The sequence below is a fragment of the Miniopterus natalensis genome, chromosome 4, assembly GCF_054644295.1.
Source record: "Miniopterus natalensis isolate mMinNat1 chromosome 4, mMinNat1.hap1, whole genome shotgun sequence".
NCBI lineage: Eukaryota > Metazoa > Chordata > Mammalia > Chiroptera > Miniopteridae > Miniopterus > Miniopterus natalensis.
Window position 1 is genome coordinate 79,583,933 of NC_142084.1, and position 25,832 is coordinate 79,609,764.

General features: G+C 48.5%; 1 protein-coding gene and 1 non-coding gene across 2 annotated transcripts; one reads left to right on the forward strand and one right to left on the reverse strand.

The window, feature by feature from the left end:
* The first annotated feature begins 3,978 nt into the window (after window positions 1-3,978).
* On the forward strand, window positions 3,979-24,237 carry ARHGEF37 (Rho guanine nucleotide exchange factor 37). Its single transcript, XM_016210638.2, has 12 exons — window positions 3,979-4,194; window positions 5,394-5,517; window positions 8,230-8,377; window positions 11,177-11,376; window positions 12,963-13,093; window positions 13,788-13,892; window positions 15,507-15,617; window positions 16,307-16,636; window positions 19,245-19,373; window positions 21,515-21,710; window positions 23,150-23,313; window positions 23,992-24,237. The coding sequence occupies exons 1-12, from the start codon at window positions 3,979-3,981 to the stop codon at window positions 24,199-24,201; spliced, it is 2,064 nt and encodes a 687-aa protein (XP_016066124.2). The 3' UTR covers window positions 24,202-24,237.
* On the reverse strand, window positions 6,750-6,857 carry LOC148093390 (U6 spliceosomal RNA). Its single transcript, XR_015714501.1, has one exon. It is a non-coding gene; the product is annotated as a U6 spliceosomal RNA (small nuclear RNA).
* Window positions 24,238-25,832: the final 1,595 nt, after the last annotated feature.

Genomic DNA, 25,832 nt, shown 5'->3' on the forward strand with positions numbered 1-25,832 from the left:
CAGGCCTGGCAAAAGCTCTCCATAGCAGCATTTTGTTCCCTCTTAGTGTATAGCCCATGTAATGGAAGAAAACATTTTATTTCTTTAAAATATTATATATTGCCTGGTTGGTGTGGCTCAGCGGTTGAGCCTTGACCTATGATCCAGATTGCAGTTGGATTCCCATTCAGGGCACATGCCCAGGTTTCGGGCTCCATCCCCAGCAGAGGGCTTGCAGGAGGCAGCTGATCAATGACTCTCATCGTTGATGTTTCTCTCTCTCTCTCCCTCTCCCTGAAATCAATAAAAATATATTTTAAAAAAATTATTTATTATTTGGCAATGAAAAGGAATAAAGTACTGTTCCATGCTACAACATGCTAAGTGAAAGAAGCAAGTCACAAATGGCTACCTATTTTATGATTCCATTTCTATGAAATGTCTGGAATAGGCAAGTCTATAGAAATAGAAAGTAGATTAGTGGTTTCTAGGCTGAAGGGATAGGGGCTTAGGGGGTGGTGGCTACTGGGTACAGGGTTTTTTGGGGGGATATATAATAAATCTGTTTCCAAGACATTCTAGTACCTTCTGAAGTACTCTAGTCCAGACTGTTTGCCATCTGCCTGTAGCCAACAGTCAAACCTAGGATTCCCTTAACGTATCCTGGGGATTTCCTCAGGCTCTCTCTCCCATATTAGATCACCAGTTCCCTAGATCCCATGTCTTTCTCTTTCTTTTCTTTTTTTTTGGCATTTTAATTATGATGTGTCTGAGTGTGGGCCTCTTTGGGTTCTTCTTGTTTGGGACTCTCTCTGCCTCCTGAACTTGTGTGATTTTTTTCCTGGACCAGGTTAGGGAAGTTTTCTGCCATTATTTCTTCAAACAGGTTCTCTAACCCTTGCTTACTTTCTAGATCTTCTGGTACTCCTATGATGCAAGTATTGTTATGTTTCATGCTGTCCCACAGCTCCCTTAAACTGTCCTCCCGTTTTTTAAATTGTTTTTTCTTTTCGGTTAGCTGAGTGATTTTTTTCTAATCCATCTTCTAATTTGCTGATCCGATCCTCAGCTTCCTCTAATCTGCTATTTATTCCTTCCAATGTTTTTTTTTTTTTTAATTTCTACTATGTCATTCTTAATTTCCTTCATAGTTTCCATTTCTTTTCTCATGCTTATGATCAGTATTCTGAACTCTGTATCTGATAGATTGCTTATCTCCATTTCATTTAGCTCTTCTTCTGGAGAATCCTTTTGTTCTTTCATTTGGGGCTTTTTTGTCTTCCCATTTTGGTTGCCTGTTTGGATTTGTTTCTATCTACTAAGTAGATCTGCTAGGACTCCCAGTCTTTTGGATGGTCTCTTGTGCAGGCCAATGTCAGACGCTGTTTGTGACTGACCTTGAGTACCCTGTTTGAAGTTTTCTGCACCTCACAGCTTGTGGTTCCATTTTCTGGGGCTGGGTGTGTTTGGACAGGACCAAGGTTTGCTTTTCCAAGCCCTGGGTCCAGAAGCAAATCAGGCAAAGACTCAGAGCCCCCAGAGGCTGATTGTTATTCAGTCTCCTAATGAGCCTCAGGTTGTAGAATCTCCACAGGGTGGGGCAGCTGATTGTTCTCTCTTTCTTGATTTATTTATCTATTTTGGTGGAGCACATTCTCTCGTAGTTTCCTGAGAACAGAAACATACATGGTAAATTCTTTAGGCCTTCAAGATTCTGCAGTTTCTCCTCAACGTATTTAGATGTGGAATTTTTTTAACTTATCCTGTTTGGGTCTTGTACTTCTTGAATCTAGAAATTCATATATTTTACAAATTCTGGACAATTCTTGGTCTTATCTCTTCAAATATTGTCTTCTCATATTATTATTGCCTTCTGCAACTCAGATTTGATACATGGCCTTCTTATTTCAATAATCCAAATCTCTTAATTTCTCTCACATTTCCCCTGCTTTTCTCTCTCCCTTAGCAATCTGGATAATTTCTTCAGCTCTACATACCTTTTCTTTTTCCTTGATATATGTTGAATCTCACTATTCAGGTTTTTAAAAAATATGTCTTTACTGATTTCAGAGAGAGGAAGGGAGAAGGAGAGTGAGAGATAGAAACATCAATGATGAGAGAGAGTCACTGATCAGCTGCCTCCTGGTTGCCCCCTTCTGGGGGTTGAGCCCGCAACCTGGGCAAGTGCCTTGACTGGGCAAGAACCTCGATCTCCTGAATCATAGGTTGGTGCTCAACCACTGAGCCATGTCTGCTGGGCCTGACTATTCAGTTTTTAATTTCAAAGACTAAATTTTAATTTTTCTAAGTTTTATTTGGTGCTTTAAAAATCATACAGGTCTGTAAGCTTTCTCTTGCCAACCACTCTTGCTTGTGAGGGTGGTTCAAGACCTGCGGATGCCCTCCAACCCTTAAAGCAAAATAAATAAATTTTAAAAAATCATAAAGGTCTTCAATTTTTTTTATATAATGTCTTTTCTTTCCCTGTTATTTTATAGATTTTATCTTATTTAATTATCTGATGCTGTTTGTGTCTGATCTTGCTCATTGTTGTTCCTGGTGATGCTCACTCACGGTAGAGTTCTTGTGATTTTGGATTTTAAATTCATCTTCAGAACAGGGTTACCTGTTGGAGTATCATGCGTCCTAGGTTAAGGATGTGCCCTTCTGGAAACATCGTATTTGTTCTGTGGGCACTCAGAATAGCATTAGTCCAGAATTTTTTCTTGTTAATTTCCTTTCTTTGGGCAATTTGAACCTAAAACCCAGTGAAGGTAGGCCTGTTGTTATGAATTTTCAGAAGAGACTTTTTCCCTCACCTAGGTCCCAAGCCAAGAAAGAGAAGCATCTTTGTCATCTTCTCTGTGTGTGTGTGTAGGGGGGTGGTGTTTCTGATCCACCATTTCACTGACGTCCTTGGGGGTCCCAGTTAAGTGAAGGAGCTTGTTTCCTGATCCTGCGTGGGCACTAACGTCTGAGTCCCTGGTTCACTGAGCTCAGCAATGCCCTCTTTCCTGCCCACTCTGACTACTTGGGCCACAGCTGCATCAGCTCAGCTGCTCCTGCTCTGGTTTTCTGTTCCCTCTGTTTGGGGGCCCTGTGGATTTCCTTTACTTTCTTGCAAGCCCTGCCATGCAGTGAAAAGGAAGCTTGTTATAGCTGATCTAGCATTTTTTAGATATTATGTGGTAGGGAGGATTTTCAGGCTATCTTGTCCACTGCCACTTGTACTTTTTAAACTTTGAAATAAAGAAGAAAAGTCCATCTGGCTGGGAGGCTCAGGAAAGGCCTCAGAGGAGATGAGCATTGGAGGGTGTAGACACGGGAGGGTGCAAACACGGGAGGGTGCACAGCAGCTGCAAAAGCAGAGGCCAGAAGTGACCATGCAGGTATGGGGAAGAGCATGTAACTCTGTTTTTGCTGAGTGTGTCCAGGAAGGGGGAAATGAGGTTGGAGCTGGACCCTGAGCCACAGGAGGCATCTCCCAGCAGGACCACCATAGTCACAAGCTTTCTTTCAGGAAGTTGAAACTGAAACCATGTCCAGGATGAATGGGTGTGGGTGGCAGCAGGTGGAAGAGGGGTTTGGATTCAGGAAGATGATCTTGGAGACTGTGGAAATAGCCCAGGTGATGGTAGTATGACCTGAATGGGGCAGGGGGGCAGGGAAAGGGGGAACCTACTGGGGATAGGGGTGGAGGGTGGGGGGAGAGTGACTCAGCTGAACTAGTTGAAGAAATCTAGGTCAAGAGCTGGGGCAAAAATAGAAGAAAAGCCAGACCAGCACATTGTCTGAATCCTGGGAAATGAATTTAAAATGTTAACAATTTTCTGAGTTGTGCTCTACCTTTTAAGGTTGTTCAGATACCACCCACAAATGCTAATACACGGTTCATCTTGACTCTGTATACAGCTAAAGATGTTTTTAGGATGCTTGATGAATAGTTAACTTTGGATTAGAGACAGCATGCCCCAGTGGAGCTCCTGGAAATGAATTGGGATGTGTTTGTCTTCCCCAGAACCTGCTGACATGGCTGATCGTGAGGCTGATGAGCCATCCTCCAGGACAAGGAGTCCGGATGGGGAAAGTCAGGCCTCTGAGGACAGATGGTCGCTCCATCAGAAGCTGGCCGTCAGGGAACTTATTGACACCGAGATCTCCTACTTGCACATGCTCCGGCTCTGTGCCTTGGACATCAGGAGCCGCCTGAAGCAGGTACCTGGATGGAGCCACAAACAACCTGTCTTTCGAGGGGCAAATGTGGGTCCTAGGTTCTGAGACCTCACATCTGTTCCTGGAGCAGGCTTGATGGACGGAAAGTCATGGTGGATGTGAAGTCACTTGGATGTAAGCCCTATACTTCCACTTATTGGCCATGCAACCTTCAGCAAGGCCTTGGAGCCTCAATGTGTTCATCTGCTAAATGGGGAGAGGGATAATCTCCTCAGAGAATTAAGTGAGCTAATGGATAAAATAGCCCTTTATCAAGTTTAGAGCAAATTGCTTAAACTGACCTACATTCTCATTGTCTCATTTGGGGGATGGTGGCATGGAGAGGTTACTACTATGATAGGTTTCTATTTTAGTGTTCATTTTTACATCTTTCCCCCACCCCGATTTCAGAAATAGTACAAGCTTTATAAAATTTCAAGCATTCCCTAACATGTAAGCTCCTTAAGAGCAAAGACTATTTAGTTCAATATATCCCAGTTCTTGACACATAAACAATGGACTTCAATTAGTGTTTCTTGAATGAATGAAATACTAAAGTAGGTAATGTATAAGGTGGAAATCCTCTCATATTTTACTCTCTAGAAATTAGGATTTTTCTCTGTGGGTATTAAACAAATATAGGTTGTTATTTATTTTAACAAAAATAAGATCATACTCTAGATATTTTTCTACCATTAGTTTTTCCCACTTGGCCATGCATCCAGAACATCTATATGTCTATCTCCTGTATATGTCCCTGCACATAAATAGATGTCCTGCATCCATTTTAACAGTGGCATAGCCTAGTTAACAGGGGTTGGAGTTCAGAATACATCTCAAGGTCATGATGGAAGGTGCCAAGTATATCAGAGCTGGAAAGAGATCCAGCTTTCCACCCTTTTGTGACACAGATGGGGAAACTGAGGGAAGAAAAATGGTAGCTGGCAGTAGACCTTGGGTAAAACCCCAGCTTAGCTTTTCTTCCATGCTGATTGCCCCATCGTTTCCTCCCTTCTTGTAGAGTAATGGAAATACCCAAGTAATAAAATTTCAAAGTCCTTGCAAATATTCCACTGGGGAGGCTTCCCAAGAGTGATGGACCCCTGAGGGTGTGAGTGTTCTGGACCGTTCCCCAAAGCCTGCAAATTAAGTCACTCTACTGACCTCCCAGCAACCTCCCATGGCTTCCTTTTTCCTTCCAGTTGCTGCAGGGAGATCTGGATGTCCTGTTCTCAAACATTGATGACATCATCAAGGTGAACAGCAGATTTCTTCAGGATCTGCAGGGGACAGATGCCAGGGAAGAGAAACAAGTGCAGCTAATTGGTAAGCAAAAGACGAGGCAGCTGTCAGCCTTAGGCTCCTGTGGAGCTGTCCTCAGCGTGTGGTCATTGCCGAATTGTGTCTAGAGTTCCAGGGAAATGCAGCTCAATGGGAGTCTGGGTTTGGGATCCCTGAAATTTAGCACGCCAGACCCTCACATAATATCTAGCCCAACTCACTGCTTTACAAATGGAGAGCACAGGTACTTAACATGTAGTAGACCTTTTCATTCTCATGACACCATTACTTATTGATTAATATTATCCCCATCTCACTCAAGAAAATCCTGAGGCCCAGAGAGCTTAAGTAACTTTCTCAGGGCTACACAGCTTGACCAGGGAGAATGAGGATTTGATCCCAGCTCTGTCAGACTCAAGAACCCTAGCTCTTGACCATCCTGCCTCCCTTTTTCTTCTTTCTGACTAATCCCAGCTAGAGGGAGAGTGCCCTTTGGACACTGGAAGTACCTTCTTTGCTGCGGTGACTTCTTTACGATCTGTGAGTGGAGTAGGACAAGAGGAGAGGAGATGAGTCTTTGGTGTCCCGGGCAGCCTTTCCTCTTCGGACAGTTCTGCTCTCTGGGAGTTTGCCTTCCTCTCTCCTGTAGTAACTGACAAGCTCCTGTCCCTGGTCATACTGCTATGATAGTTTCTTTGGCATCGGTCACAGTCCTGTGGAAGCACCCATGCTGAGGGGAATGTGGGCGCTGCCCTAGGTTTCACTGCTATGCCCAAGGCATCTCTTAGTGGAGGGCATCTCTGCAGTTGGCTGATCCCCCGATCATGCCGATTCTCCCAGCTGCAGTTTGTGGCGACCTTTCCTGGTCCCGTTACCCCCAGCTCTGGGGGCTTCTCCTGAGGGCTTTCTGTCTGAGAACTCACTGTACCAGCGCTGGGGAGGGGGTTTGGTCCTGGGCTGGTCATCTTGCTGTGGGAGTCTTTGTTGAGGGCTGGACCACGCTGGTCTAGGTACCATCTGATGAGTCCCAAGGGGGAGCTAGACCAGGTCAGGGGTCCAGCCCACAGCTTTGGCAGGCAGCGGGGTCAGCTGGGCTTCCAGTGGTCCATGGCTCCCACCTGCCCTTTGTGAAGCACCGTGATCATGAGCTGTACAGAACGGGATATTCAGCAAAGCGTTGCTCCCCTCTCATCCCTACCACCCCACCCCACCACCTCATCCTTTCTACCCCGCTCCATCTCCCCCGACAAATAACCAGTCTCGTAAGTTTGTGATTTTAAAATATGGCACGCTTCATGAATTTGCATGTCATTCTTGTGCAAGAGCCATGCTAATCTTCTCTATATTGTTCTAACTTTAGTCTATGTGCTGCTAAAACTGAGCACTGGAGTCATCCTTTTAAAACTGACACCAGATCATGTTGCTTCCTGCCACCATTAGGATAAAATCCTGACACCTTCGTCCACCTTCCTTCCTCTCTTCCTTCCAGACCCTCCATGATCTGGCTTCCATGTCCTCTTTAGTTTTTCAGCGTAGTGCCCTTGCTCACTCTGCTCCCCCCACAGCGGCCTTGCTGTTACCTGCATGCGCAGCGCTCACCTGCCTCAGGCCTTTGCATCTGCCCTTCCCTGTGCCCGGGATGCTGCTTTCCCCCAGACATTGCCAGGGCTGGGTACTGCTGGTCTCTGGTAGACAGTCATAGAAGCCTCCCCTAGAGAGATCTTCTGCCACTCTCTAAGTCTTTTTCTCGCTTTGTCTTGGTTCATGGCACTCAGCACTACCTGGCATATATACAATATTTATTTATTGTCCCCCCCCACTAGAATATAAGCCCTATGAGGCAGGGACTCTGTTTAGTTCACAGAACTTAGAAGAGTGCTTGGCACATGGTTAATAAATAAGCAGTTGGTAAATATTTGGTGAATGAAGTTTGTATCAAATGCTTTATATGCATTAGTTCATTTAATCCTTGTTAAAAAACAAAACACACACCACTTGGAGGTGAGTACTATTTTTAAATTTTTTAAAAAATCTATTGATTTTAGAGAGAGAGGAAGGTGAGGGAGAGGGAGGGGGGTGGAGAGAGAAAGAGAAAGAGAGAGAGAGAGGGAGAGAAACATTGATCCACCATTCCACTTATTCATACATTCATTGGTTGACTCCTGCATATGCCCTGACCGGGGATCGAACCTGCAGCCTTGGCATATGGAGACAAGCTCTAACCAACTGAGCTACCCGGCAGGGCATGACTACTATTTTTATTCCAATCTATAGATGGGAAAATAGAGGGTGCGAGGGGTCAAAGGCTTGCCCCAGGCTACACAACTGGGCAAGGGCTGACTAGTTCTCCCTGAGTCCAAAGCCCATCCGTGCCTGTGCTGGTGCGCCTGTGAACTGGGGGTTAGCGGTTGTACTTGGCATCACAGTAACTGTAACGATATAACAGGAGTGCGTTTTGTCAACTGTGAAGCACTGTACAAATACGAGTATTATCAATATTATTGCTCTAATTATAGCTCCCATTTATTGGGTACTCACAGTGCGTTAGCCTGAGCTCTCCGTCAGTCTGCCACCTAATCCTTCGAGCAGACTGATGGAACTAAGATGAAACAAATGGCAGCTCAGGAAGATGACGGAACTTGCCCAAGGTCACAGAGTGGGTTAAGCCCGCAGTAGTCTCACTCACTACCTCCCTGCCCCAGGCAAGGGAACATGCAGACATGCCTTTGTGAACTCCTGTTGCTTTTTTACTCTCAGGTAACTTATTCCTGGAATTCCAAGAGGAGTTGGAGCGCGTCTATAAGGTCTACTGTGCCAACTATGACCAGGCCTTGCTGCTGGTAGAGTCATACCGGAGGGAGCCGGAGCTGCAGCGAGAGATCCAGGGCATCATTGAGGCAGTGGTGTGAGTAGAATGACCAGCGAGCCTTTGCTCCTGCTGCACGGACCCCAAGGTCAGGCACCATTGAGGTCTCCCGTCCATTTGGTGCTGCTCACACAGCTTCAGGAGCGTCTCAGTCAGGCTAGGCGAGGCTATGCTGCAGAAACAAACAATTCCCAACTCTCAGTGGCTCACACCATGAAGGTTCATACCTTCATTTTCCTCCATTGAGGGGTGACTTGGGGCTCTTAGCAACTCCTTGCCCTGGGATCCAAGCTGACAGCAGCCACTGTCCGGCATATTTCCATTAATTGTGGCAAAGGAAAAAGGAGCTCTGGAGGGTTTAACGCTGGTAATGGAATTCTCCAGCTTAGAAACGATATCTATCACTTCTCATAATTCATGGACCAGAACTAATCCCATAGCTTTATCTAACTTCCTGGAGGCCAGGGTGTGCTGTCCTGTCCAGAAGTGAAAAAGTAGAAACCTTTGGCAAACAGCTTCTGTGACTACCGCAGGAAGGGCAGAGTTGTAAGCAGCAGTCCCGGGAAGCAGGCGTGCCTCATCTAGGGAGGCCTCTCTCCAGATGGCTGAAGTCCTGCCCCAAGGAAAAGGCTCAGAACTGCCCTGGGTGGCATCACAGCCAGAGCTGACGGCAGTGAGTGGAAGCTCCAGATAGAGATATGTAGAGAACACATTTTTTTAAGTTGGAATTTTTGAATGGGTAACATAGTTACATGGTTCAAAATCTTTAAAACATCTACATTTATTCAGTAAAAAAGATCTTCCCACCCTCGGTCTTTTATCCACTCACTTACAACTCCCATCCCCAAAGTTAAGGTAACCTTTAATAATTTTTGTGGATCTTAACAGAGTTTCTTTAAGTATGTACAAGCAAATTCCAATATATACTATTTAATAGCTACATGGAGTTCTTTTCCAGGGCAGGTTTATGGTTTATTTAACCACTACCCTGTTGGTAGATATTTGGGTTGTTACCAACTTTTTACTGTCATAAATATAGTTGCTAAATAACTTCTGCCTTGATAGCTTGAGTTGACATTTCCATGGCTAGATTATTAGAGCAGGATTGATGGAACAAAGGGTGTATACATTTCACACATTGCCAGCTGCTCTCCAAAGAGATCTCACCAGTTGACACTCCCACCTAGAGGCCTGTTTCCTCACATTCACCAACTCTGGATATTATTTTGGCATTTTTGTTGCGTATCTAAAAGGCCAAATACCAATTTTTCTCCCCATTACTTTAGAAAGGCCATACGGGTGAGAGGCTGCTGTAACTCTCTGGTGAAGAGGGTTTCTTGATAACTGTGGAGAAGAGATGTGATCATTTCTTTGAAGATTCCCTGCCCTCTGATTCGTGAGGTGACAGTTGTCCCCATGAGGCAGTTGGCCCTTTTCTATGGAAAGTAAGCCCAGAGGACAGAGTTATGCCAAAACCTGGCAATTGTTTCCACCTCCCCTGCCCATGGTCAGCCAACCACTAGGAAACCCTTGGTGAGAGCAGATGGTCAGCGTAGGTGTGTCCTGACGGTTTGATCCTAGCCTTGCCTCCGCACTCCCTGCAGCTCATGAGGGGGCTCCCACCTGCTCTGGCTATTTTTAGCCTCATGGCTGATCTTTCCTGGCCATTTGGTCCGGAGCTTTTTCCTTAGAAAAGACAGCAAGAGGCTAGGGTACCATAGAGAGGGGGCCAGAGAACAGTCATGAGGCGTGCTTGGACATTGAGGTTGGGAACCCTCATGGATTTCTCAAAAGCCAGGGCTGAGGGCTACTGGTCATGATCAAGGAAAGACTGTTGGAGATAACCTAGATTTCCAAGATGCCGTTGACTTGGGCAGTCTTTCTGCAAATACCAGCCATCATCAAGAAGGGGATGAACTGGAGCATCCAGAAGGGACCTTGACACTATTAGTTCCTGTGTTTTATTTTTTACTTTTTAGTAAATGAAAAATTTCAAACCTATAGAAAAGTAGAAGAACGTAATGAGCACTCACACACCCACCACCTGAAATGAACCAGTGTTAATCTTTTGCTGTTTGCTTCATCTATTTTTATGCTAAACTATTTAAAGGAAAATACAGATGTTACGACTTTTTCCCTTAAATACTTAAAGTGTATCTCTAAACATTAAGCTCCTGTAATTTTAAAAGCTTTTCTTTTGTAAAGTAGCAGAACCATTTTATTAAATGAAATATCACATGAATGCCCAATATAGAGAGTTATGCTTGAGACACATCCAAGTGGAGATGTTAAATAGGCAGTTGGCCATGTAAGTCTGGAGCTCCAGACAGAAGTTGAAAGCGAAGATCTGGGTTTTGGATGTGTTTAAAACCATAGGACCAGATGAAGTCAGTAAGAGAGTGGATGGAGAGGGAGGAGAGGAGGCCCCAGAGCACCCCAGCGTTGGAGAGAGGCCAGCAGAGTTGGCCAAGAGAGCGCCCTGTGGAGTACGAGGACAGAGGACATCTCAGGGGCCAGAAGAATAAAGTGTTTTGATAAAGAGGGAGTAGTCATCTGTGTTTGCTGTTGAGTGAACAAGCAAGCTAAGGGCAGGAAACTGACCATTGGGTTTGGTACAGATGGGGAACCAAGGCCCAGAAAGGGGGTAAAATGAGAACTAGCAGCACCATCTAACTGCTAGATCTTACAAATTACAGATGAGGAAACAGAAACACAGAAGGAGGTGACTTGCCTGAGATCACTCAGTGAGTTCAATGGCAGAACTGGAACTAGAAACCCAGGACCCCAGGTGCCCCAAAGGGTGGGCTTTACCTACCTAATACCAGCCTTCTCCCTCAGGCCACAAGCTGGACCCTCAGGCCTCAGTTTCTTACTGGTCATCCCTCTGCAGAGGATTACCAAGTACCCGTTGCTGCTACAGAAAATTCTGGAGAACACACTCCCTGATGCCAGTGCCTATCCTGTCCTCCAGAGAGCTACCTCTGCCCTCCACGACGTGAACACCAACATCAATGAGTACAAGAGGCACAAGGAAGTGGGTAAGGACTCTGGCAATTTAGAGGATACATCAGTGAGCATACTTCCAGTTACAAAAAACTCATTTCAGATTGGCTTCACCAATGAAGGGCATGTAGTAGCTCATGTAACCGCAAGTCCAGAGGTAGTGGTCTTTAAGTAGGGTTTGACCAAGGTGCTAGCTCAGTTTCCCTATAATTCCCTTGTCCCTGCTCTTTACTGTGTGTCACCTTCATCTTCAGGCTGGTCTCCCTCATAGTACTACATGGCTCTTGCTGTTCCAAGACACACACTTGTATACCACACCCTCCAAGATAAGATAGGGCCTTTCTCCTCTTACCCATAAAAATTAGACTGGAGCCCAGCTGGGCGTGGCTCAGCGGTTGAGCACCGACCTAGGATCCAGGAGACTGAGGTTCGATTCCCAGTCAGGGCACATGCCCGGGTTGCGGGCTCAATCCCCCAGTCAGGGGTGCACAGGAGGCAGCCGATCAATGACTCTCTCATCATTGATGTTTCTATCTCTCTCTCCGTCTCCCTTCCTCTCTCTGAAATCAATAAAGATATATTAAAAAAAAAAATTAGACTGGAGCTTCACTCTGATAGGACCCACTTGGAGCATGCACCCACCCTGAACTAGTCACTGTGTCTAGGGGAATGCCATGAGCTGTTTGGCTTTGGCCTGGGTTATGTACTCTTCTCTGAATCAATCACTGTGGCCAGGGGGATGGGATTGTATGGATTGGTTTATATAATTTAGCATCCATCCCTTGAATTAAAGTGAGATCAATCGCATCCAAACCACAGGGCTACTATACTGTGGAAGAGAGATGAATATTGGTCGAGGGTGGGAGTGGGGAGTGGCAAAGGTGTATATACCTGGGCAAGGGAGGGGATTAAGTGGGGATCCTGCTTCTTGGGTTGTTAAAACAGAAAGTTTTGAAAAATAAAGCAGTGTCCCAAGGAGAGAGAAACTTACTTGCCCAATGAGACAGTATAATAAACGATAATTTAGCTAATGTTTACTAAGGGCTAACTATGACATGCATTTCATTTATTATCTTGTGTGATCCTCTGAGGTTGGCACTGCTAGTCCTACTTCACAGTTGTGTAAACTGGGCGTTTTAGTCATTTGTTCCAGGTCGTGGAGCTGGTAAGGGACAGAGCCAGGTTTCAAACTCAAGCCTGGGGTCAGGCAATCAGTAGAAAGTCCTGAGACAGGAGTGGGAAAGTATGGTCCCAGTTTGGCCATGCTGACAGTGACTGAGGGACCTCAGTCAAATCACCTCACTTGGGTTCTTTAGAAAGTAGATCCAGACTCATCATCTTCTATGATCCTCCAAGCAAGCCCTTGAGCTGGCTGGCACCATTTACAGATGAGGAACAGACCCAAGAAGTGGCGATTTGCCAAAGTCAAGCAGGTGTTCAGCCAGGGCTCACACCTCGGAGTGAGGGCTCGACCCTGTGCCTATGTTCCCTGACTCACTACCCGTCTCATGGGTGTGACCCTGATGTTGAGAAGAGGGCCCAGTCAGGTGCCTAGCCATGTGCGTTGGATGCTTGCTTTCCGGTGTCAGCTTCTGTCCCCATGCCCTGCCTCTCTGTGCAGCCTCCAAGTACACCAAGGTGGAGCAGCTCACCCTCCGGGAGCGGCTGGCCCGCATCAACACGCACACCCTTTCCAAGAAGACCACCCGGCTGAGCCAGCTGCTGAAGCAGGAGGCGGGACTCGTGTTCAGGGTGAGCATAAGCAGGAGGAGGGGTCATCTCCCAGCCATCTCAGGGGGCAAACAAGACTGCAGTGGGTAGGGCAGGGGGCTAAGACTGCTTTCAGAGATGAGGAAACTGAGGCTAGGGGAGGGAAGTGACTTCCCAGGACTGATAGCCAGGGATAGGCAGAGTTGGCAGCCCCCTTGATTCTGTGGAGCCTGGGGAGGGCTTTCTCCACGGCACCTTGTACTACTTTCTCTCTGGGACCTTTGCACGGATAGGTGAGCTAAGCTCTGGGTCTGGGCATAGAACCAGCTTTGGTTAATGGGTAGCAGTAGCAGCTCAGGTTGACTGAGTACTTACTCTGAACCAGGCATTACTTGATCCATACAAATGAAGTAGGTGTTCCTATTACCCCCTCCCCCATTTTGCAGATGAGAGGCTCAGAGAGGGTAGAACACTTGCCCAAGGTTACACAGCTTGGAAACAGGTGAACCAGGTCTCACATGCTCATGTGTTTGACTCTGTGGTCTGAATATAAAACCACTAAGCAACACTCCCTGCCTCTAACTGTCCCACTCAGCTTTGGGGCTGGAGGAACTGGCTGTGATGGGCAGGTGCGTGGAAAGATGGTCCCCAGTAAAGACTTGGGGATGCAGGTTCGTGGTGTACACTGCCCCCATGTGGATATCCTCGGTCCTCACAAGCATAACTGTACTCTCAGACGGAAGACAAGGAATTTGATGACCTAGAAGAGAAGTTCCAGTGGGTGTCGCTGTGTGTGACTGAGCTGAAGAACAACATGGCTGCTTACCTGGACAACCTGGAGGTGAGGATTCTGCAGCTAATAATGGGTGGGGCTGGATTGGACCCCTGAGCAGAGGCATATAGGGCTGCAGGAACCAAATGGAAGGGATCTTCCAGTGGCTGCAGGCCAGAAGAGGGCCCATGGGCAGGGACTCCTCAGCCCACAGGTCGTTAGACTGGAGCAGCTTCTGAGACCATTGGTTCCCACTGGGCAGGGTAAAAATTCAGTGGGGCCAGAGCCCTCAGAAGGACCCTGCCAGACAAACTCGGGTGCTTAAAGGGGCCAAGCAGGTAACATTACTGAGTGAAGTGTGCACGTATACAAAGCCTAATGTCCGTTTATGAGACCTTTTTGGTAGTTAAATCAATATGTAATATTACTTGGAGTTTGAATGACTGAATGAACGAATGAATGAGTAAAATCTAAACGGGCAGTTATTACCCGACTCAGGGAAGTTATTGCTGTGGGCCCAGTGCAGCCAGCTCTGATTTTAAGGAAAAAATAAAACTGGAAATTCTGACTGTTCGGTGAAATCTCACGATGTGTCCATGTGAGCAGCTAATTAGGTAAAAATTTAAATGGTATTCAGGCCCAAGGAAATATATTTCTAGAAACTGAATTCAGCCCACAGCAGCAGCAGGCTGTATTCCCATTCAGCATGTCACTTTCCTTGTGCCAAAACCCCCTCTCATTCTTGTCATCGATGCTGACTCATTCCATCCACCGTGTCCCTTTTACGTGGTTTTGTACCCAGGCACGTCCATTTGCGCAAACCAGCTCAGTCACACAATAATGGGCTGTTTGGATTATGGCACTTGGGGTGGCATTATCGGAAGTATGTACAAGGAGGGAGGTGGTTGTTTCACACTCCTCTGGGTGGGCAGATCTCCCTGCTGGCTCCTGCTTCATCCCCGGCCCCCAGTGGAAGGATCTGAGCAGCACACGGAGATGGAAGGGAAAATACTCAGCCTTGAGGGAGAGAACCCAGAGGCACAGGGTTCTAATATTTGGAAGGAGTAATATATGAAAGCTTGCAGACTGTGTCTCCCTGGATGCAGGACTTACACGACAGATCCAGTGTTAACATGGAGTCCCACAGGGACACAGTGATTCACTCTATTCATCCTGAGTCCAGGAAAAGCATGTTTTTCAGAGGCAGAGCCAGTCTCGGGCTGGGAGCCTACAGCAGGCAATGACATCAGGCAGAACTTAGTAACTTGTTTTTACTGCAATTATTCTTCCATGCCTATTTATGGCAGTTATTACTGGTTTTCCCTTTATGGTAGGGTCATAAGGCGTGTTTTTTAAAAATGTATTAATTTAAGTAGGAATGCTTAGTTGATTTAAAGAAAAGTGTGGAGCCTGTGGAATATGGACGTGGCAGAAAATCACAAGGCAGGTGTGCAGATGTGTGAAGTTTGGGAAGCACCGGAACAGGGAGAAAGATGTTGGCTTAGTCTGGGAAGAACTTCCTGATCAACCACGTTGTCCACGGACAGAATAGGCCGTGTGCTTCCCTGTCACAGGGGATGTGCAGACGGCCGGGACAGCCTCTTCAGGGGTATGGTGGAGCGGGATCAGATGTGAGATGGCCGTGATGCGCCATGATCTTCTGTTTCATCTGCCCTGGTCCAGGCTTTCCTCCGCTTCCGGCCGCAGGAATGTGATCTGGACATGCCCGGGGGGCCTGTGGGGCAGTACTGCAACCTGGCAAGAGACCTTCAGCTCCAGGCCTTCCCTGCGTTTGTGAGTGGAATGTCCCCTTTCCTCTTTCTTTGTTAGGCAGGTGACAGAACCTATAAGGATAATATTTAGACGTTAGGCCCTTCACTCAGTTGTCACATCCATAAACACCCTGGGTAGTCAGCAGGGCAGAGATTATTATTAGTGTGTTTTACCGATAAAAATAGCTCCAGCTAATGTTTACTGAGCCTCACTGTCTGCCAGGCACTGAGCTAAGCCCTTCATATTCTTCACCTCATTTAATCCTCACAACACGGCCTACGGGCTAGATACTATTAATAGCCCCATTCTGCAGATGGGAGCTGAGGCTCAGAGGGGGCGACCACCCACGTTATTCTGCTGATCTGTAGCAAGCTTGGATCTGAGCCTCAAAGTCTATGCTTTTGACCACTACTCTATACAAAATCTTTTTCAAGATCTGCACACAGTAACAATATTAGGAAGTGACACATTAAATGCCTATTCTATTCCACTCTGCTAATACCATTCTGCTAATCTCATTAACTGCACTGTCCCTATTTTTCAGATTGGGCACATTGAGGCCCAGAAAGGTTAGATAACATGCTAGAGGTCACAGCTAGTCAGTGAGGGTAGGACTGGAGCCCAGCCCTGCCTACCTTCAAAGCCCCTTTTCCCAGTGTCCACCAGCTGCCACCTCTTTCCTGGACCCCCAAGCTCCCCTCTCCCCACAGAAGCAGCGGCTGGAAGGCCTGGTGTGGCAGCCGCTGTGCAGCCTGGCTAAAGCTCTGGCCGGCCCTCGGAACCTGATCAAGAAGCGTCTGGATAAACTACTGGACTTTGAGCGCCTGGAAGAGAAGCTGCTGGAGGTGGGCAGCGTGACCTACGAGGAAGAGGAGGAGCGGCACACCTACCAGGCGCTCAACTCCCTGCTGGTGGCTGAGCTTCCTCGGTTTAACCAGCTGGCCATGCAGTGGCTGGGCCAGATCCTCCGCACATTCATGGCTCTTCAGAGGGACCTTGCAGAGCAAGTGTTGCAGAGGGCAGAGGGCAGCTTGGCACAGGTAAGGCCTCTGGGACTGGGGCGCCTCTGGGGAAAGCCAGGCAAGGCCTCGCAGCCCCTTCAGCCGTCTTTTGCAGGGGCTGGGAGGGAGTTGGGCCTTCCAACAGGCCATCAGATGCTTAGGAGGAGGCCATGGGGACCTTCTGGATCTCTCTCATGCCTGTCTTCCACCCACTCATAGAGTCAGACCATGAAAGCAAGGATAGAACTGGGACTCCAGGTCATTCTCAGACTCCTTGAAAACTAGCAGACCTGGGGGCTGTTCCCAGGGGTGGATTAGACCTTGGTGACAGAGACAAGGTCCCTTCTACACAGGCATAAATGTGTCCAGCTGGTGTCCTGTGACTGTCACCACTTTTAGCAGCTGCCCCCTCGTGAGCACTTACTGTGTACCTGTTTGGAGCACCTTCCATGCATTATCTCACTTCTCAAACAACCCTACAGAGAAGGTCTTATTATCTGTATTCAAAAGGATGCTGAGGCACAGAGAGGTTAAGCAATTTGCCCAAGGCCACACAGCTAATAGCAGGATGTGAATCGTAACTGCTCCTCCAGAGCCTGGGCTCAATAGCTTGTAAAAGGAGCAGTCTGCTGAAAGCATAAATAGGTTGCAAAGAGGGTTGGATAAACCTCCAAGTACAAACTGTGATTTTGGAATTTTGAGGACTGAGGTTGGTATAGGAAAGAATCCTTAGCTGCTTTCAGATCTCTCCCTAACGTCAACATCAGAGCTGACTGGCCGGTGGGTCCAAGCTTGGTGGCAGTTTCAGTACTGACCATACTGTATGCTGTCCCCTGTGCCTCATGTTCCCCAGCCCAGCTTTCCCTCTAGTTCATTGCATGAAAATTCCTCTAAAATTGGCCCCTCCAGTACCTTTCCAGCCCATAGTCCCACTCTTTGCCTGTGGGCCCCACTTTCAGTACCTCACTTCTGGTCCATTTGCACAGAACCCTTCCTCGGTCTGGATGCCCTTCCCCATAATCCCCCATGCCTTTCACAATATCTGGCACATGGTAGGAACTCCCCAAATATGTGACAGATGAGTTCTGTCCATGAAGCTCTCAGAATCCCCATCCCCCAGTGGGAGACCCCACCTCCCCACCCTCTATACTCCAGCATGTGCTTCGCCAAGTGCTTTTCAGATCCTGCTTTCTGCTGGGGTGGTGGATGAAGCTGTTTTTCTTCATTGAGGGGGGCGGGGACTGTGGGCTTTTCTTCTTTTTGGCCCTCACAGCATTTAGTGCAGAGTTCTGTCTCAGATACTCTTTTTAAAAAAATAGTTTATTTAAAATATATATTTATTGATTTCAGAGAGAGGAAGGGAGAGGGGGAGAGAGAGTTGAAACATTAATGATGAGAGCCGTGATTGATCAGCTGCCTCCTGCACGCCCCTGACTGGGGATCGATCTGCAACCCAGGCATGTGCCCTGACCGGGAATTGAACCAAGATCTCCCGGATCCTAGGTCGATGCTCAACCACTGAGCCACGCCTGCCGGGCTAGATACTCTTTTTGAATTGAATTAGGCCTGAACCAATTGCGGGAAGAAGCATTTATCTTTTCTGAAGACAGAAGGGAAACGGATTAGATGATCTTTTCGTTCTCCTCAGGCCCTCTAGTGCTCTCTCCAGACCCCCTATGTTTAGGCTGGGACTCGGGGGCCTGGGGAGCGCCACAGGTGCCAGTGGGCGAGGTCAGCTTTATAAAAGCAGAATGGGAGCATGTCTTGGTGGGTCCTGTAACGTAGAATGTTAGGCCCTGTCAGCAGTTGCTGCCAGTTTCCTCCTCTCTGTCTCATGGCTCATTCCCCTAGACTCGTCCTGGGGAGCCTGGGAAAGACCTGCATGGTAGAACCTCAATCTGTCTGCATCCTGGGGACGGGGAAAGGAAGGCTCCTAATCAGAAGCGAGAGCAGGGAGTTTGAGGACAAGCAGAGAGGACACGCCTCTGTTAGCTGTGGGGCCTCACTCGCTCTCAGGTTATCTGATGAGAGTGCAGGAGATGCCTAACAGGGCCAGTCTCTGGACAGAACGTTATTCAGAACTCCTTGGGCCCCACCCAGGTGAGGCATAAAGAAGAATGCATTGTCTTGCATAACTGGGAGGCCATGAGGGGATCGAGCCTGAGGCCTGGCTGCGCTCAGTACAGATGATGTCAGGGCTTGACTTTCACTCCACCTCTAGTTCTGTTTCCCTCTCTGCATTGGCTTTATTCTCAGGCAGGCTTTCTCTGCATGGTGGGAGAGATGGCTCCCAACAGCTCCAAGCACTTACCTTTACATCCCAGAATCCAAAGGAAGAAGGACCCTCTCATTCCCAGCCTTCACGACCTAAATCGGATGGGAGGACTCCGATTGGCCCCACTCGGGTCCATCGTCCGATCCTTGAACGGATCCTGGTGGCTGGGAGAAGTGGCCGTGGCTGCCACTCCTGTGGCTAGAGCACCACGATGGGCAGTTCTGCGGTTCTACTGGACCCCCATAGAAGGACGCTTCCTCTAAGGAAAGTGGGGCAGTAGGCAGACAAAAACAACAGCTGACCGGGGCAAAAAGGCCCATCTTAACACATCTGGGGTTTCCGTGCGGGCTGACAGTGTCTGTCCCTACCCAGCTACCCCACCACCACCTCTCTGAGCCGGCCTTCAGGAAGCTGGTGGAAGATGCACTAGGCCAGACCCGTCACCAGCTTCAGTCCTTTAAAGAGAACTTCGAGAAAGTGCTGCCACCTCCCACTGTGCAAGTAAGTGACCCTCCTTCGCCTGCCATGGGGCGAGGGCTCAGTTCCCTATTTCCTCTCCCTTTTCTATCAGTGTTTCTTGTTACCTATGGAAACACTCCCCCTTCCCTTCCTCCTTTCTCTCCGAGAGCCGGGGGTGGGGGTGGGGTGGGGGGTGTTTGGGATTAACCCCCCCCCATACACATGCTCTTCGTGGCCAATGAGCATTAGAGCAGAGCAGAACTCTTGGGTCAGGGGTGAGAAAACCCAAGCATTTGAATATTTAGTGAAATGAGGCATAGTAATGAGCAAGTGGCATTGAACATCCCCAAACCTGGAACTTCATCAAAATTGACCGTCTCCTCAGCACCTCCTCACGGACCCTGCTTCAGACATCAGCGTTCGGGATGACTAAAAAGTTTGAATAAGAAGTCATTTACATTTTCTTTTGCTAAGGAATTAAAAAAAAATTAAAGTATAATTGACATACAATATTATATTAATTTCAGGTGAATTTGACTTTTATATACCTTAAGATATAATCACCATGGTAAGACCTTCCGTCACCATACACAGTTATTGTGATATTATTGAGTATATTCCCTGTGCTGTACTTTACATCCTGCGACTTAACAAAGTTTGTATGCTATGGAATTTTTCATCGTAAAAGACAGTATTTCAGCTCCGTAATGGTTTACAAAACTTTGGATGGCCAAGTGCTTTTTTGGTAAAGTATGTTTCTCTAAAACAAGGAAAGTGTATCTTCCAGTCAGTCCACTCAAAGAATATACCCAGGTAGTGTATGTTTTAAAAGTAACTGAAGTCGCCGAAGGGAAAAGGGGCTCTCAGGGTTTGAGGAAATGGAAACTGTGGATTCAGTCACATGCGAGATGTGAAATGAAGGGTCAGGAGACAGCCCCAAGGTTCCCCAGAAGGAAGAAGGGGCCCAGAGACACAGAGAGATGAGGAAAGAGCCCAGCAGCGCCGGGCAGATGCAGGCCGCCTCTGCACCTGTCCTGAGCGCAGAGGTCCGAGACCATCAGAGATGTGTGTCCCCTCTGAGGGCTTGGGGCTCATGCCCCTTGGACCACAGCTGCCCCCACTTCCTCCCCTGCACTGAGGCTGCCCCGGCAGAGGCCTCACGGGGGTGTGACATGGGCCTTGCAACTTGGGGGAGGAGGTGTGCCGAAAAGGAAGAACAGAGCAGGCAATCGAGTCACAGGAACCTCCTCTCTCTTTCTACTTAAAACAAAATGACAGTTTTCTTATTGGAACAGCAATCCATGATGATTGCACAAAAAAGAGAGGACTCAAAAAAACAAAGAGAAGAAACAAGTGGGAATATAGTAGTCCCAGTGTGTGTTGAAAATTGGTAGGAAGAGAAGAGACCCCCCTTCCCCACCTCTCGCCCCCACACCCTTCCTATAAATTCCTGACTTATTCGGCTAAGGGTACAGAACCCACAGAAGTGAGGCGGCCCATCCAGGGAGTGCTGCTGTCCTCCGCACGGGTAGGGGCTGCCAGGCTTGAGAAAGGCAAATGTTTGCTACCTCACTGGCTTTTATACGCATGTTAACACCTCTGGTTTGCAAAAAAGCTGCTGCATCTCTACACTTCCATTAGGGCCTGTTTGAAACATTGGGTTCTCCTAGTTCTTGATCCAGACTAAGTGAACCCAGTGGAGTATGGGTAATGGCAGCCTGTGCCCAAATGTCCCCGAAGGGCACCTCTGTCTGTCTCCCTCCACCCAGCACCTCCCTACCCAGAAATAACTAACCACGTAAACATGGTGAGTATAAATACAGCCATATATATATATATATGCCCTGTGCTGGCTGAGATGCCCAATGAGTAAGGCCTGGTGCCTGCATGAAGCTCACAATCTCATGGGGTTGAAAGACCCATGCCAGGCATCTCCATTAGCCCAACCTTGGAGTTCTGTAACTGAGCAATTTCAGAACCCAAATTAGAATTTTAGAAAACCCCAGAAGTTTAGACCTGGGAGGAATTTTAGAGGCTAAATTAGGTGAGATGCCCTTGGATACTAATTGCATGCGTTTCTCATCTGACCCAGCCATCTATTAGGCAGGGGACTGTTGGGCAGATGTTGGCTGCAGCTTCAACATGCTAACTCAAGCACCTGTCTCTGTCCCTCCTCTCCCCAGCCACTCCTTCCAGGGGCTGAACGCCAGGTGCAGGCTCTCCTGAGCAGGTATGGCCCAGGAAAGCTGTATCAGGTGACAAGCAACACCAGCGGGGCTGGGACTCTGGACCTGACATTGCTGCGGGGCCAAATCGTGGCCCTCCTTCAAAACAAGGACACTAAAGGCAACAGCAGCCGCTGGCTGGTGGACACTGGGGGTATGTGGGACTCTGTGGGCCCTTTCCCCCGCTTTGGGAAAACCGCCCACAAGACCAGTTGGGAGACACAGGTGCCCTTGTGGGCCAGAGTCTGGCTGTGCAAATCTAAGGTGGGAATGAGCCCAGGTGAAAATGCAGGGCATGGAGCACAGCCAGCTTAGTGTGGTGCATGAAAGGCCAAAAAGAGGAGTTCAGTCTTTCCTTGCAACATCTGTTATCAAGCACCTATTGTGTGCTGGGCACTGTGTAAGGGAGACAAGGACCTTGCCTTGGGGACCTCGCAGACCACTGGGGTGGAAAGAACTTCAGTATCACCCTGAGAGATGGAGATATGCAGAGAAGGGATGCTTGGATCCCAGCTAAGTGGACGGAGGTGTTATTCGGTCCCCTCTGCACTGGTCACGCCCTTGGGGTGTGGTGCTCAGGTCTGGGTGCCCCAGTATCACCCAGCAGGAGGCAAGTGGCACCATGAACCCAGGAGGAGGTGGACCAGCAGAGCGTCTTCTAAAGATGAGGGTCACACGGGATTATTGGGAGGGGTCTGTGGGCAGTTTTCCACCATCAGACAGTTTATTATCATTGTTACTTAAGGATATTAATGTGCATTAGAAAAAATAACTAGTACCTAAACCCATGACTTTATTCATATTATTGTATAATACAATTCTAAGTTTTAAAAAGTGAGTCTATGAAAAAAATTAAGAAAACAGTCTAAGTCCAGCAGAAATCATGAAAGGGCAGTCTCATGACTCAAGTCCAAAACAGCTGAATGGGAATCAAAACAAGGCCCCGGGGTTACGAGGACTGGGTGTGGATCCAAGCTCTGCCACTCAACTAACTGCTGAAATTGGAGACAGAGGGGAACCTCTCTGAGCCCAGTTGGCTCAGCAGTAAAATGGAGAGTTGATGTGAAGACTAGATAACCAATGCAGGTTCTGGCACCTAGTGTACTCTCGGGAAGTGGTGGCCGTTCATAATGACAGTAGCCAGAACAGCACTGGAGTAGCTGCTACATGAGAAGGAACTGGGGGCTCTTGGAGAGGAGAAAGGCAGTTTTCGCCTTCCGGGAAAGGCTGTCCTGGGGTAAGGAAGCAGCTGTCTCAAGGCCACCACTTCAGGGTAAGGGGACCCGTGGTGCCAGCAGCAGGAAAGCAGTTTTCATCCCAGACCGAGGAAGAACTTTTTCTTGCTGTCAGAGCTGTTCATAACCAAGTGAGCTGTCTCAGTAGGGAATGAGCTCCCTGTCACTGGGGGTGTGCAAGAAGAAGGTAGAGCCAGTGAGTGTAGGGGGTGGGGAGGTGTGAGGTTCCTAGATACCCTTTTAGTGCAGAGAAGCTGTGTTGGAGACATGGGCATCCATGCATGTTAGTGATGTCCTTTATCACTAAAAGGGATGGAGAAGGTGGCCTGTAGCCAGATAACGTTCTGTATGTCCACAGGACATCGAGGGTATGTGCCGGCTGGGAAACTGGAGCTGTATCACATTGTCCCCAGTGAGGAGAAGCTCAGAGAGCAGGCAGAGCCTCATGAGGACTCCCGACATCTAACACCAGAGCTCACCCCAGCCTTAGTCCCAGTCCCCTCTGTCCCAGCCGGGACCCAGGTGAGTCTGGAGTGGGGTGGGGGCTTGCCTCCTCACAGCCACCTGCAGTGGGGCTTTGGTCTTTCTCCTGTCCGGAGGGGCCACTACCCTGTGAGGCAGGGCCTTGATTGGTGGCCACACCAGCGTCCTGGCCAGGGGTGGGACCTGGAGAAAGTGCCAATACATGCTACCACATGCAGTTAGACACAGAAAGCCGTGTATTGTGTGGTTGTGTTTATATGAAACGTTCAGAGACAGAAAGATCAGTGGTTGGCAGGGGCTGGCAGGGGAGGGATGGGAAGTGCCCGCTAACTGGTGTGGGGTTTCTTTGGGGGTGATGAGGGTGTTCTGGAATTAGACAGTAGTGATGATTACACAACCATGTGAACACATTAAAAACTACCTGTCCGGTTTTGAATAAGTTCCTTCATTTCTCTGAGTCTCAATTTCCATATCTGAAAAATGGGGCAAATAGAGCCAGAGAATTGTGACGAGCAAAACCAGGCAGAGCACTAGAGCCGAGCCGGCCACACTGTGGGTGTTAGCGGGCGAAGCGGCAGCAGCAGCCGTGTCTTTAGCTGGGAGGCGATGACTGCCCAGCAGTGGCGATTGATTGGCTGGGAGGGGTAAACGGCCTCCCTGGGCTGGGCCTGTGTCTTCTCACCCTGACCATTGCTGTGTCACTCCTGTGTGTTCCAGGTGGTCGCAGTGTACCCCTTTGTGGCCAGAAGCAGCCATGAAGTGAGTCTGCAGGCAGGCGAGCCAGTGGCAGTCCTGGAGGCCCAGGACAAGAAGGGGAACCCCGAATGGAGCCTCGTGGAAGTGAATGGACAGAGGGGATATGTGCCTTCCAGCTTCCTGGCCAGGGCCCCAGGCCCGGCTCCATGGGGCTGGAGTCTGCCCTCCTAGGGGCCCGTGTTGCTAAAGGTTGAAGATTAGAGGCTGTGACCCTGGGCGGGAAGAAAAGCAAAGAGAAGGCAGGGTGGAGAGGGAGATCAGGCTGGGTGGGGTGAAGGGCATCCAGAAGGCAGCCAGGAGAGGTGGGCGGGCCTCGCAGAATGCCTGGGCACGGAAGGCTCCAGCCAGGACAGCTCAGATGTCCTCGGGAAGAGGTTGTTCCAAGCTGGAGTCACAGCATCTCAGATGGCAGGTCAAGTTGATAAGGGTTTGCTGTAGCTAATGGCCATTCTTACTCGTGCCCCCATCTGGGCCTGCCCATGGAGTGGGTCACCCAGGTGAATGTTATCTGTGTCAGTGTGGGTGCAGGGAGGGGCGCTGGAGAAGCCCAGGACTGCCCGGCCTGACAGTTCGCTTCCTACATGTGGTACCAGGAGGCACCACAGCTGACCAGGGGTCTTCTGTTTCTCCATGCTGGGAGCTGAGTTATCTTGACAATGAAGCCCTGAGAACCCTGTCTAATCTGGGAGCCGGGGCTTGTCAGGACAGTGGAGAGGTTCCCAGGACAGCCTTGTCCTAGCCTGGGAATGGGTGTGACCAAGTCACAGTTCTGGAATGTGTATAGGTAAATTCAGAGCCTGTTCCAGGGAAGGGATTTGGAGGGTGTGTTAGGTGGGATGTGTGAGGCTGTTGCCAAGGGGTTGCACACTGTTGCTGTGTTCTCTGAACTAGGGGACAAAGGGACATGTAAATCACAAAGGAAACTGGTGAAGCAAGTGATGGCTGGCCTGGTGGGTGGGGAGGTTAGGTAATGGCTTGGCTTCCTGTTTCTGGAAGCAGGAGAAGCAGGGAAACTCCGGGAGGTTGCAGGAGGCCACTGAGGGCCCGGAGGCAACAGTGGATGTGATGGCAGGTGGGACCTTAGACATAGGACACAACCTCAGTTTTCCCATCCATAAAGACCTAATTCACAGATGGTGGTGAGAGTGACATGAGGCTAAGGATGGGAAGGTCCCTGCATATTGTGCAGTGTATGTAAATGTCAGTTCCCACTGGTAGCAGGATGTGCCCCAGCATCAGCATTTGCGCTGTCACTTCCCCTGCCCATCGCAGACATTGTTAATCAACGCAGCATCCTTTCCCATCAACCTAGGATCTATGGCAGGCTCCTCAGGACTGCATTCTAGGCAGCCAAACTCCTGAACTTGGTGAGATCAAGCCTACTATCATCCCTTTCTAGAACCTGGAAATGGAAGCCCCTCAATAAAAACCTGGCCCAGCAGGGCGATTTTGGGTACATCTGCCATTGAATCATCTCTAGGAGGCCACTTTGAGCTAAGATAAATTGCAGGACCCACAGAAGAACAGAAAGGTGACCTGGCATGATCTTCAGCACAAATGACAAAATCTGGGACCAACAAGTTAGAGTGTGTAAGAACAGGGTGGAAGTTAAGACTTATTTCCAAGAACATCTCTATCTTCTTGTAACTGGAGTGCCCCTAAGTGTTAGCTCTGGTTTTTAGAGGGCTTTTAAGAATGATATGCATGTCTGTGTCAGACCGACTGCAACTCACCTCCTCTGGGCTTGTGAAAGCGTGAAGAATGCATAGTGTAAGGGAAACTCAGTCCCCACATCCCTTTCC